This window comes from Heteronotia binoei, chromosome 13, assembly GCF_032191835.1.
Source record: "Heteronotia binoei isolate CCM8104 ecotype False Entrance Well chromosome 13, APGP_CSIRO_Hbin_v1, whole genome shotgun sequence".
NCBI classification, from domain to species: Eukaryota; Metazoa; Chordata; class Lepidosauria; order Squamata; family Gekkonidae; genus Heteronotia; species Heteronotia binoei.
Genome location: NC_083235.1, coordinates 66,914,509 through 66,927,877, shown reverse-complemented (window position 1 = coordinate 66,927,877; position 13,369 = coordinate 66,914,509). Strand labels below are relative to the sequence as shown.

The 13,369-nt window shown below is 46.9% G+C and overlaps 1 protein-coding gene across 1 annotated transcript in view; it reads left to right on the top strand.

Annotated features, from left to right (window-relative positions):
• HID1 (HID1 domain containing) overlaps nucleotides 1–13,369 on the top strand; it is a 97,832-nt gene that overhangs the window by 48,187 nt on the left and 36,276 nt on the right. The window contains exons 5-7 of the mRNA XM_060251934.1: nucleotides 3,280–3,386; nucleotides 6,954–7,070; nucleotides 9,724–9,946. Coding sequence (XP_060107917.1) covers nucleotides 3,280–3,386; nucleotides 6,954–7,070; nucleotides 9,724–9,946 — 447 coding nt within the window. The remainder of the gene's footprint in view (nucleotides 1–3,279; nucleotides 3,387–6,953; nucleotides 7,071–9,723; nucleotides 9,947–13,369) is intronic.

The window sequence follows — 13,369 nt, the reverse complement described above, 5'->3', positions numbered from 1 at the left end:
CTTGGTCAGGAAGGATGTCCTCATTTACATGGACAATACAATGCCAAACCTTACATCAGCCATCAGGGGGACATGAGATCTGGCTCCCTGCATGTAGAGAAAGAGCTGATTTTATAGTGGACAGAGAGTCAACTGCATTTGCTCAAAGCTGTCCATTTGGCAGGGAAGACCAACACACTGGCAGACTGGCTAAGCAGGAGATCCCTCAACCAAGCAGAATGAATGCGGAACAGGGAAATCTTCCAACAGATCTGCCACAAGTTCATCAAGGTGAACCTCTTCTCAGAGTATAATCATCAAGGTGCAAGGTTCGTCTCGAGGACAAAGAACTCTCAAACAATAGGGGCAGACACTCTTAAATTGCATCTCCCAGACCATCTGCTGTATGCCTTTCCACCTATACAGCTAATTTAAAGGGTGATTCAGAGGATCATAGATCTAAGGCAGAAGTTGGTAGCTCCATGGTTCCAAGACCTACTATGGCTGTCTGCCAGGGAACCATGGCACCTTTGAAGCATGAAGGGCCTTCTCCATCAAGGGCCTCTCCTCCACCCAGAGCCCAAGTTGCTAAACCTCACAGTCTGGAAGTTGAGCAGTGGTAATTCAAAGAAATAGGCTATTCAGGTAAGATTATGGACATCACATGCTAGTAGCTTCTAGGAAGCGCTCGACCAACAGAGTGTACAATAATACTTGGCAAATATTTCAGTCTTGGTGTTCAAAGGAAGGGTTGGACCCATTCTCAGTCAAAGTGGGGGAGATTCTTTCTTTCCTTCAGGAAGTTTGGGATAAGGGTTTGAGTACCAGCACACTGAAAAGACAGCTGGCAGCCATTTCTGCGATAAGGCGAGTCAGGAAAGGGTGGTCTTTCTCCTATCATCCCCACATTACAAGATTTCTTAGGGGAACATCTTTACTGAATGCACCTCAGGCTCACTAGTTCCTCTCCTGGAACCTTAATACAGTGCTTAAAACCCTCTTACAAGTTCCTTTTGAACCTATGGTTATCTGCCTTTTAGGGAGCTTACTTTCAAGACAATTTTTCTGGTGGGTTTTGGCTTCACCAGGAGGGTCTCAGAGCTTCAGGCTCCCTCCATAGAGAAAGAGTTATGCATTTTTTCCATAATGATAGGATGGTGCTGTGCTCTGATCCAGCCTTTGTCTCAAAGGTTAATTTTTTCTTTCATAGGTTGGAGGAACTGATCCTTTGTTCTGCCCTAATCTTAAACATCCTCAGGAAAAGAAATTGCATTGTTTAGATGTTAAGAGCATGCTTAGCTTCTAACTAGACAGAGCTAAGGGGTTTTGCAAAACAGACACCCTGTTTGTATCCTACGGGAAATCCTCTTTAGGAAACAGGGTTTCAACTTCTGCCATTAGTCGGTGGGTCAGAAGTTGTATTTTCCTGGCATATAAAGCCCAGGGTCTGGATTCCCCCTCAGGGGCAACAGACCATTTGCTTAGAGGGCTGGCAGCCAGTGCTCCCTCTAAGCTGTGGAGTCTTGTGAGCAAAAATTCTGCTTCATGAGCTACTGGCATTTAAATTGTGAGCTCCTGCATAAATTAGTTTGCTCTGGGGCCATCCTTCCTGAGCTAAGACAAAAATGTGTGAGCTGGAGGCTAAAAAACTGTGAGCTAGCTGATACTAACTTAGCTTAAAGGGAACACTGCTGGCAATATCAGCAGCCTATTGGTCTTTCCTTTTCTTTGAGGTGGTGTGTAGGGAAGCTGCCTGAGGGCAGTCCATTCCTTCACCAAACATTATAGGATTGACAAGGCAGCATCTGCAAAAACAGTCTTTGGGTGAAGAGTCTTACCATGGTATACCTTTTCGTGCTAAGAAGCCAAAGTTTTTGTTACCTTCCCAGGGGCATACTTCTTTGATATGTTCCACAGGTCTCAGACTGCCCCACCCTGGACTACTGGAGAATGGAAGATTTGTCTCACTCCTTCTTGGTGGTCCTGGGGTGGAGCAGTCACTTCCCACCTAAGGGGAGACATCTGTCATCATGGAAGGCTCTTGTGCCAGTTCAGATATGCTGTTTCGACTTAGGGGTTTCTTCTCTTCCCGTAAGGCTCTCTTCTGTTCCTTGTGGGCCCCCTTTTTAGTGTTCTTCACATTATTATGCGTGGTGTTTTGTTGTCTGAGCATTGATTAGTGGTTTTCTAACTGTGACTGTGCCTCAGAGTGGGAGCTAAACTGCTTCAGAACCAGCCTGGGACCTGGGAGAGAAGCCCCTCCCCTCAGGAAAAGAAAGATCAGTGACCCTGCCTGCCTCCAAGGAGGAGCTTCTCACACATCTCAGACTGCTCCTCCCCAGCATCACTGAGAAGGAAGATTTACAGTAAGTGAGACAAATCTTCCATTTTTCATCCCTGAAGGTTTTGCATTTTAATTACTGTTTTCTAATCACAATTGCAGAATCTAATCCTAAACGCCTCAGTTTCTCATAATTTTATTATAGCTATGATAGAAGAGTTGTAGAATATGAATAACTATAGGAGAAACTCTGCTTGTAATCGCTGAAACAAACTAGCCTCTAACCATAGCCTAATTTCCCCCAATTTTTCATAATGCCAGTATTGCTTTCAGAAGCTCAATTTAATTGAATATTGGACCCAGTATAGAAGGCAACTGGTTGTAAATTCAGCCACTACTGTAGAATTGTATAGTTACGGTAAGTTTACATACAAGCAAGAAATATTTTTGTATTATATAACAAAACTTGTAAATAACCTTTGAGTTGGATCCAGCCAGCTTTTTTATTCCATCTCAGCCAATTCTTCTCTTTACTGCAGCCCCTATTCTACCAGCCTTACATCCATGCTGGTATCATTATTTCAAACAGCACTTTTTTGGTCAAAGGGGACCCCTTCCTCCCTTTCTTACCAGTGGAAAATCTGGTTTGAGCCAATCCAACCCTTTGTACTTCCACTGAGAATTGCTGAGAGACTCTACAATAAAATCCTTGCTGAAAATTCTGGTACTGCAATAAAATTTCTAGACATTATGAAACTGGGGTTTGTCAAGCCCTGTACTAGCCCTCAGTTAGAGTTACTGTAGGCATCTTATGCTATAATCTTCTGTACTTCTTGAACAGTGGTTCCACTTGTCATCAGTATTATAGATGACCTCAGCAGGTAGCCATTTATTAAGTCCATGCATACAGTTGAGAGGCTTGATAGTATCTACTCTAGTAAACTATCAAGTGTTTCTTGTGTTTCTACAGTCTCTGTTGGCATGTGTATTGATCTTTCTTTCCTGGCTTTTCTCCCCAGGATACAGCTGAGGATATTCATGCAATTGATAGCTGTGAATACATCTGGGAAGCTGGTGTTGGGTTTGCTCATTCACCACCCCCCAGCTACAGCCATGATTTAAATAGGTGAGCAGGGTGAGCTAAAGGTATGGGTGATCAGCGCTATCCAGAATTAATGCGAAATGGAATGATGAGGTTCCCAGTGGACCTTTTGCTTGAGGGTAACATGCTCAAATTCATACTGTGAGGAAAGCTGGGAATGAAGATATTTTAAACATTCTTTCTTGTAAAGGGAAGCCTGTATTTCCTGCTCAATTATGCTTGAAAGAACATGCAAGTCAAGGAATTGTTGCTGTTACCGAGAAGCTGTTAATTAATGAAACCGCATGAGCCCATAGTTCTTGTAATGCACAGGCCTTACCTGAATGGCTGTTCTCTTTTTAATCTTTTCGCTGTTACGCGTTGTGTTCTACAGATACGTGATTGCAATGGGGCCTATCAGGTGACATCACCGTGTAATGTTTGTAGCTTGCCATTTTAGTAGCTGTTAACTGAATGTATGAACATATGAAGCTGCCTTATACTGAATCAGACCCTTGGTCCATCAAAGTCAGTATTGTCTTCTCAGACTGGCAGCGGCTCTTCAGAGTCTCAAGCTGAGGTTTTTCACACCTATTTGCCTGGACCCTTTTTTGGAGATGCCAGGGATTGAACCTGGGACCTTCTGCTTCCCAAGCAGATGCTCTACCATTGAGCCACCGTCCCTCCCCCAAAGGGGGATCAGGGGAGTGTATTTGGGGCCTATTGCTCCTGGTGAGCAGAATGAAGATTGCTTTTGGGAGTGATTAACTCTTTTTTTAAACTCTACTTCTAGCTTTTTTTGAAAATACTTTATTGAAAAACTTAACAATGTAAAAGGAAACATACTGAAACAAAATAGAAAAAAGGCGAAACCTCAGTATATGCACATTTTCAGTGCTCAAAGCAAGACCCCCCCCCCCCCAAAAAAAGCTATTCAGTGATTCGTTGAGTGTCAAGATGAGAAAATGTTTTATGTAGCTAATGAGTGATGGAACGCTGATGGGTTTATAATACAGCCAAGCATTCAGAAGAGTCCCTGATATAGCCGCTCACACCACTCCTATAAGTGCACACAGCCAGGCTGCATCTACATTGGCAACATCTTTCTGTGTACCTTCCATTGCCACTGCATATGCAGAAGCATTCGCAGCAGCAGCAGCAGAGTATTTCCATGGTAGCTTTCCTTAAACTTTTTTGGAGACTTTAAGAAATTAATATTGCTATAGAGTTAAGCTACAGCAGTCTGTCAATTGCCAATTTAAGGCAATAATAATAATATGTTAATTACCAATTTAAAACAAAAAAGCCTTTCTTTGGGGCTGGGGGGCGGGCAAGTGGATAAATGGTAGCTGTGGGAGACTGAGAGAAGGAAAATGGCGTCATTAGAAGGAGCTGCAAAAAATGCACACTTTTGTATTCACAAACTGTATAGTCTTTTCCAAAAGTTTGTACCAAATGAGGTTTGGGAGAGATCATAGCAAAGCAGGGGAAACGTGGAAAGCGCACAGGTAAGGGACAACGTTGTATGGATGCTCCAAAAAGACCCATGCCAGTTTAGACATGAAACGGAAGTAGTAATAACAATTACCATACGGCATGGTGTGTAGAATAGCCAGGAGATCCTAAGATTGTTTGGCAGACAGCAGTTCTCTCTCTTTTTAGCACTCTGCACCCCTAGGTGGAAAGCTAGACTTGTTTTTAAGGCAGGAGATGTTTCAGAGGTGGCTTGCCACTGCCTGCCCCTGCGTAGAGTGGCCATAATAGCTGGAGGCCAGCCAGGGACACCTTGAGGGGGGAATGATTTGAGTGCGTGCACGCGCCGCCGGAAACAGGAAGTGACGTCACTTCCGGCGACAGCACACCACCGCCGGAAACAGGAAGTGACATCACTTCCTGTGACATCATTTCCCCGCGCCACCTGCCAGAAGCAGGAAGTGACATCACTTCCTGTGACATCATTTCCCCCAAATGACATCATTTCCTTCCGCCGGCTGTTTCTGATAGCCCTGCGCCCCCTCTTTCATTTGATATGTGTCCCGTGCGGGTGCCACCCTCCTGCCGGGAGATGCCGCAAAATGAGCCCCCTTGAGGCTTATGGCGGCAGGGCTCGGGGGAAGCGAGCTAGACTGCTGTTCTTTTGAGGGGTTATAGAGTGTTTCGAGCCCGGCCCTGTGGCATCGGTCCCATCATTGTGGGACCCAGGAGGCCGGCGCAGCGGCCTGCCGAAGCAGCCTGTCACTAATAACACAGGTCGAGATGCAGGACAGGAACCCGGAAGTGACCGACAGGCTGCTTCAGCCGGCCGCTGCGCCGGCCCCCTGGGTCCCACAACGATGGGGCCGATGCCACAGGGACGGGCTCGAAACACTCTATAACCCCTCAAAAGAACAGCAGTCTAGCTCGCTTCCCCCGAGCCCTGCCGCCATAAGCCTCAAGGGGGCTCATTTTGCGGCATCTCCCGGCAGGAGGGTGGCACCCGCACGGGACACATATCAAATGAAAGAGGGGGCGCAGGGCTATCAGAAACAGCCGGCAGAGGGAGTCAGGAGCCCACCCCACTGGGAAGGAAGGAAGGGAGGGAGGGAGGGAGGGAGGAAGGAGGGAAGGAAGAAATGAAGGAAGGAGGGACGGAGGGAAGGAAGGAAGGAGGGAGGAAGGAAGAAAGGAAGGAGGGAGGGAAGGAGGGAGGGAGGGAAGGAGGGAAGGAAGGAGGGAGGAGGGAGGGAAGGAAGGAGGGAGGGAAGGAAGGAAGGAGGGAGGGAGGGAAGGAGGGAAGGAAGGAGGGAGGGAAGGAAGAAAGGAAGGGAGGGAAGGAAGGAAGGAGGGAAGGAAAGGAGGAGGGAAGGAAGGAAGGAAGGAAGGAAGACCGGCCGCCCCCTCCCGCCAGCCGCCCCCCCCGCTTTCGGCCCCCTCCCCGCTTTCGGCCCCCTCCCCGCTTTCGGCCCCCTCCCTCCCTGCCTGCTTACCTTCTTCCAGGGCGGGTGGCGGCCTCCCCTCCGGGCGGGCGGGCTGGTCGGCGCTGGCCTCCGCTGGTCGGCGCTGGTCGCTGGAGGACCTCCGGAGTCTCTGGAGGGCCTCCAGCGACCAGCGCCGGCCTCTCCGCGGCCTCCGCTGGTCGGCGCTGGTCGCTGGAGGCCCTCTGGAGTCTCTGGAGGCCCTCCAGCGACCAGCACCGGCCTCTCCGCCGCCTCCCCGGCCTCTGCCGCCGGGCCCCGCGCGCGGGCGGGGAAGGCGGCGAGTGAGGGAGGGAGCGTCCCCGTGCATGCACAGAGATGCTCCCTCCCTCACTCGCCGCCTTCCCCGCCCCCGCGCGCGGCCCACCGGCTCTCTGGCTGGCTAAACCGGGACCTCTAATGGTCTCGGTATAGCCAGCCCGGGAGCCGGGAATTGGCGGCCAGAACCAGGACTTTCCCGGGAGACCGGGACGGTCTGGCCACCCTATGCGTCACACCCCCTGAAGGTTGCCCTTACAAATACTAGCCAAGGTCAACCCTGCTTTAGCTTCCAGTGTCTGACGATTGGGCTAGCCGGCCTATCCAGGTGAGGGCTGAAAAAGGAGTGAAATCTCCACATGGCAGCAGGCCAAGACTTTTTGTTTATATGCTTTTCCAGGTCAGAGCTATTGAAACTCCTGCTGACCTGTTTCTCTGAAGTCATGTATCTGCCACCTTCCTCAGACAGCAGCAACACTAATCCCTGGGTCCAGTTCTTCTGTTCCACTGAGAACAGGTAAGAGGTGGTTTAACTGCCTGTGATACATGCTTTGTACCCGTTCTGATTTAACTCAAACTATTATCCTTTCGTGAAAAACCCGTCTATATCTCTCCTCCATTTTCTTCCCTGTTCCGGTGGTTGCTTTCAATACCTGTGTTCCATTACTTTATTACTTTAAGAACATTAATCTTTGGACCAGTTTCTCACTAGTACTGCTGCACCCCCCAGGCTTCTGTTTTCTCCTGGCTCAAGGGATCAATTTCCCACCAGCTGCTCCGCCAGCACATTTTGACACGAGGCTCCTTCCAGCTCCCTGTGCAGCATTGTAATCCTTAAAAGACAGCATCACACAACCGTGCGGGGAACTGGAGAGAGCCCCATGTCGAAATGCACCCACAGAGCAAACGGTGGGAAATCAATCACTTGCACTGGGGTGGGTGGGTGGGAAACAGAAGCCTGGGGGCAAAGCAATGCTAGTGAGAAATCAGCCTTGCCTAAATTGAACTACAACTCATACGTTTTACCCCAATAGTGGTACTTCCCTTATACGGGAAGGAAGGGGAATGGTTAGATCTTTTATATGCCTGGCTTGCAGTTGCAGATTCTGATATTTACTGAAATGGGGACTTCAGACACTCAACGGACATTTCTTGCATATTTTGGTTAATATTCCTTAATGTCTGGTGGGTACTATTGAACATATGAACATATGAAGCTGCCTTATACTGAATCAGACCCCTGGTCCATCAAAGTCAGTATTGTCTTCTCAGACTGGCAGCGGCTCTCCAGGGTCTCAAGCTGAGGTTTTTCACACCTATTTGCCTGGACCCTTTTTTGGAGATGCCAGGGATTGAACCTGGGACCTTCTGCTTCCCAAGCAGATGCTCTACCACTGAGCCGCCGTTCCTCCCCTCTCTTGTGGCAGTTATCTGAACCTCCATTTCTCAAAGTGGCGTATTTAATTTCATTAGGCCCGTTAACTGTTACTGCCTCTGTTGTTTTTAGAAGTCTACTGGTTGTTTTCCAGTTTCGACTTTAGTTGGCATAATGAAGGACTGATTACTGATAGTTTTCCAAGTATGCAGCTGGGGTGCTTTAAAAAAAATCTTATCTGTTGAATATTCTTGAATTTTATGATTCCATCTCACTGGAACCATGTTACCAGAGCAGCAATGATAATCTCGAAATTAAAATCTCTACTGTGTGGAGAAGACTGAATGGATTCAAAGTAGAGGCAAGGGTTTCATTGCATTATGTCCGGTGGTAATGCAGAAGAGAAAAAAAATAATAAATTTTTTTTTTTTTTTCTGTAGAGGTGGGATTCTTGATTTTTTGGAATCTGTATGGAAGCGCCGATGTAATAAGGCATAATGCATAAATATACAGGAAGAAAGTGAGTTGCTTCTATGAAAACAGAAAGAGCTTTGTTTTTACTTAGCTCTGGAGCACAGGTGTGTTTTTGGAGGTGAAACCTTAAATAATAATTCAAAGGAAGAAAATGCGTGGTAAGCAAAGTGTAGGGGCACATCTATGCAATCAGTTGTCAACCTTTTGAATGACCTTCATAGAACTCAAAAGCACAATAGATCCATAGAGTAATAAAGAATGGAAATCGGGGGCGTGTGTTCATTTCTCACAGACCAGCTGTGCCTCTAAATGGCATACTTTTCAGCATCAGAATGTAGGAAAAAAATATTCCCATTCCCAGAGGAACTACAGTATATTTGTGTTAGCCCACGTCGAATGTAAATTGGATTGTGTCCTGTCCACCTTTGTGTGAGTGCAGCTTTGTTAGCGTTGCCTCTCCTTACCTCCCCATTTGTTAAAAGAATCAAAGAGCAATATGGGCATTAGGGTTTGTAGAATCTTTCGGGATCAAGTACCGTGTTCTATTGGAGAAAGTTTTCTTTCCAGATGTTTTCCTTCCTTCCAGAAAGTTTTCCTTCCAGAAAGTTTTCCTTCCTGCTCCGGCTGCAACGCCACTGAGGATGTTCTCCGCAACTGAGAACGAAACGTCTGGAAGGAAAACTTTCTCCAGTAGAACATGGTACTTGATCCCGAAAGATTCTACAAACCCTAATGATGTTACCAGCCGTGAAAACCTGAAATCTTTGACAATATGGGCATGTTGGTAGTCGGCATGCGATGGCGCTTGGTCTTTAAAGCAGTAAAATAAATACACTGAAGATCATAATATCGTTTACTGTCTTATTGTTAATTTGATGTGGTCAAAGATTTGTTGAGAGGATAAGTTTTAAAATGCGCATGGCGATTATTATGAACACTGTTACTATCCAGTAGGCATCTTTAGAGGCTTGGCGATTGTATTCTGCAGTTAAAGGAGATATCCTTGCAACAGGAGCATGTACATGAGGAAAGATATAGGTCATAATGGTTTGGGCCTGGTTTTATGCTGTTGTATACATGGAACATAATTTCATTCATGCAAATGGTCAGACAATACCTGAAACTAGCTTTTCCTCTCCTTTCACTAATCCTTATTGACTCTGTGGTACGTAGGCATTACTTCCACACTTTCACAATACAGTGGATCAATGCTAGTGGGATGTACATCTTGTAGAATGTCTGGTTCTCTTTGGAAGGCTTTTGGCACGACGCACTCGTTTTCCGGAGTCTTTTTTTTTGAGCATGTTGAATCCTTTTTCAGGCATGCGCTACCACTGTTCACTTCCCTCTTGAATATCATCTGTGCTTATGATCCAGTGGGCTACGGGATCCCTTATAACCACTTGCTCTTCTCGGACTATCGTGAACCTCTGGTGGAGCAGGCTGCCCAAGTCCTGATAGTCACGCTGGACTATGATACGTCAACCAGCTCAAGTCCTACAGTAGATGGCACCACTACTGGAACAGTTATGGATGATGCAGATGTGAGTGTGTCCCGGATTTAGTTGCGTGTGTGTCCCACATTTCGTGTTCTTTATGTGGTGGTGATGCTGCCTGCCTTTTCCAGAGAAGTCTGTAGATACATATTTATAGAATGTGACATAAAACAGGCAACAGAGTTCTGAGTAGAAATTTTCATTGGTGTGCATTACAACAATACTCTCAAATTGCAAACACCGGAACAGTCTAAATCTGTTTATCTGGTTAGGGGTTTTTATGCAACCACCAAAGCCACTTTTTACATCCAAGTGAGTCTAGAAATCAGTTAGTGGTTAAGATGGGAAGTAGAGTTGCCAGTCCCACATCCCAAGAAGAAGAAGAAGAATATATTGGATTTATATCCCGCCCTCCACTCCGAAGAGTCTCAGAGCGGCTCACAATCTCCTTTACCTTCCTCCCCCACAACAGACACCCTGTGAGGTGGGTGGGGCTGGAGAGGGCTCTCACAGCAGCTGCCCTTTCAAGGACAACTTCTGCCAGAGCTATGGCTGACCCAAGGCCATTCCAGCAGGTGCAAGTGGAGGAGTGGGGAATCAAACCCGGTTCTCCCAGATCCCAGCAGGGGATCCCCTGGTTTTGGGGCTCTTCTCTGCTGCAGACCAGCTGGCCAGCAGGGGAAACCTCTCCCTTAAGTGGGGACATAGCTGCACAACGTCCCCTACATGAATGACATCACCCGGAAGTGAAGTCATTGTATGGAGGATAAGCGTTGGTTTTGGGGCAAACTCTATGGTTTAAGCCCAATGTAACCATAGAGTTTTTCCAAAACTCAGAGTATCCCCCATGCGATGTGATTATGTCACTTCTGGGTGGTGTCATTGGGCTGGGGATGTTGTGTGATGTCCCCGCCAACCCTCGGAATGCCCCCAAATCCCCCTGCCAGATGGGACTTGGCAACCCTAATGGGCAGTCTGAAAGGCTTTCCATCAAACACCACCAGGAAGATTTTCTAAAGACAGTTCCGGCAAAGATAGATGGTGTTCTTGAGCCCTAGGCAAAACTTAAGCGGAAAAAGAGTCTATTTTAAAGCAAAAGCAATAACAGTTACAGTACAGGAGAAAATACAACTCATAAACAATAGCTCAAGGCTTCCAAGTGGTTCAGTGTAGGCCTGGTCATTGGTTATTTCTCAGGGGCTTCTCACACAAATAGCCAGTTTGGTGTAGTGGTTAAGTGTGTGGACTCTCATCTGGGAGAACCGGGTTTGATTCCCCACTCCTCCACTTGCACCTGCTAGCATGATCTTGGGTCAGCCATAGCCCTGGCAGAGGTTGTCCTTGAAAGGGCAGCTGCTGTGAGAGCCCTCTCCAGCCCCACCCACCTCACAGGGTGTCTGTTGTGGGGAAGGAAGGGAAAGTAGATTGTAGGCCGCTCTGAAGCTCTGTCCTTGAAAGGGCAGCTGCTGTGAGAGCCCTCTCCAGCCCCACCCACCTCACAGGGTGTCTGTTGTGGGGGAGGAAGGGAAAGGAGATTGTGAGCTGCTCTGAGACTCTTTGGAGTGGAGGGCGGGATATAAATCCAATATCTTCATCTTCTTCTTCTAGTAGGTCATTGAGATACAGTCTGAGCTGTTCTCCCCTCTTCCAGTGCAGATTTCAGCGGTAAAGGCCCCTCTGAAGTCTTGGATTTTTCTGACTTCATGCTAGTCTTTGACCACCACTGAGACAGTTTCAGCAGTTGTGGTGGTCCTGTGTTCTTTCAGTGTACACCTAACTGAACTAACCAGGCCTTGAATTCAGCAGGAGGTCAAAGGAGCACAGCTCCTGAACCTTTCTGAGGGTTCCCCCTTCTCCTCTCCACCTACATACCCTGCCCATTAAATAGTAGGTGCAGCTGCTTAATAATACCTGGATGTGCTCCACCATCTATTTTTCTACAAAATGACTCCTGGAACTAACTATCTCTGAATCCTTGTCCTGTATTACTTTGTGTGCTGACTAGTTTGCTTCAGGGCTTTTCACACACTGCGGTGGAAAGTATTCTGCTTTCTCTGCTTTTATTTCTAACTCCACAGTATGCTGAAAAGGTATTGCATTCTTTTGAAATAGACAGTAGAAACAAAAGAAGCATTTTCAGTACTGAGTGACAAAATTAACTGGCTCTTCTTCCGAGCATCTCAAGCACCGAAACAGTCCTGCTGGGTTTGATTGGTGCTCAGCCTTCCAGAATTGGATGGTTTTCAGCTGTAAGTCTCATAAAATTTCCAAAATGGTTATGAAGAATCTTGAGCTTCATAATCTTTGGAGGACAACACGGTGTGTTGTATGCCATGGATGTAATGCAAATGCTTAACCGTGTCCCTCCTGGCAACCTCTTCCTTTCCAAATTGCCCCCAGCTATTACCCCTCCCCCCAAATTCCAGATATGTGTTTTGCCTGGTAAACAGTTCCTGGAACATCTTTTTTGGGGGGGAGGAGAGCAAAAGAGGCAACTTACAATCGTGATTTGGAATGAAAAAAACTCCTGGCGATAAAGAGTTAGGCATCCTTGACTCCCCCCCCCCTCCTTTTCTTTAAAGAAAAGTGTGGAGCGCCCTGACCTGGATAGCCCAGGCAAGCCCAGTCTCATCAGATCTTGAAAGCTAAGCAGAGTTGACTCTGGTAAGTACTTGGATGGGAGACCTCCTTGGAATACCAGAAGCAGGGATGGGATTTATGTAGCCACCTCCTTGAATGTCCTCCAGGCCCCCAGTTGGCGTCAGTCTCCAGAGATCTCATGAATTCCAGGTGTACATGTGTGCACACATGCTTAAAAAAGGTAAAGGTAGTCCCCTGGGCAAGCACCGAGTTGTTACCAACCCATGGGGTGATGTCACATCACAATGTTTTCTTGGCAGACTTTTTACAGGGTGGCTTGCCATTGCCTTCCCCAGTCATCCACACTTTACCCCCAGCAAGCTGCGTATTCAGTTTACCGACCTCGGAAGGATGAAAGGCTGAGTCAACCTTGAGCTGGCTACATGAACCCAGCTTCCGCCGGAATTGATCTCAGGTTGTGACCAGAGCCTGCAGTACTGCAGCGTACCACTCTGTGCCATGGGGCACACACACACACATACACACACATGCAAATATAAATACGAGAGAGAGAGAGAGAGAGAGAGAGAGAGAGAGAGAGAGAGAGAGAAGTGTGGAGCTTTGTTTGGACATTTGCCTCTGAATGTTTGTTAAACCCATGTTGTTAAACTCATTATAAAAACATAGCATTTCTTCCTGTAGTGTTTATTGTTGTCATACTTGTTGAGTTAATGCATTTTTAATTTCTGCTAATGAGACCATAACAATTTTGCAGTTTTTTGTCCCTCTGTAGAGACTAAGAACCAATCCACGCATTGCAGTGTCGATATAAGAAACACATAGACTATTAACTAGATGTGTGCTGGATGTTCCAAACTGAAAACTTAATTC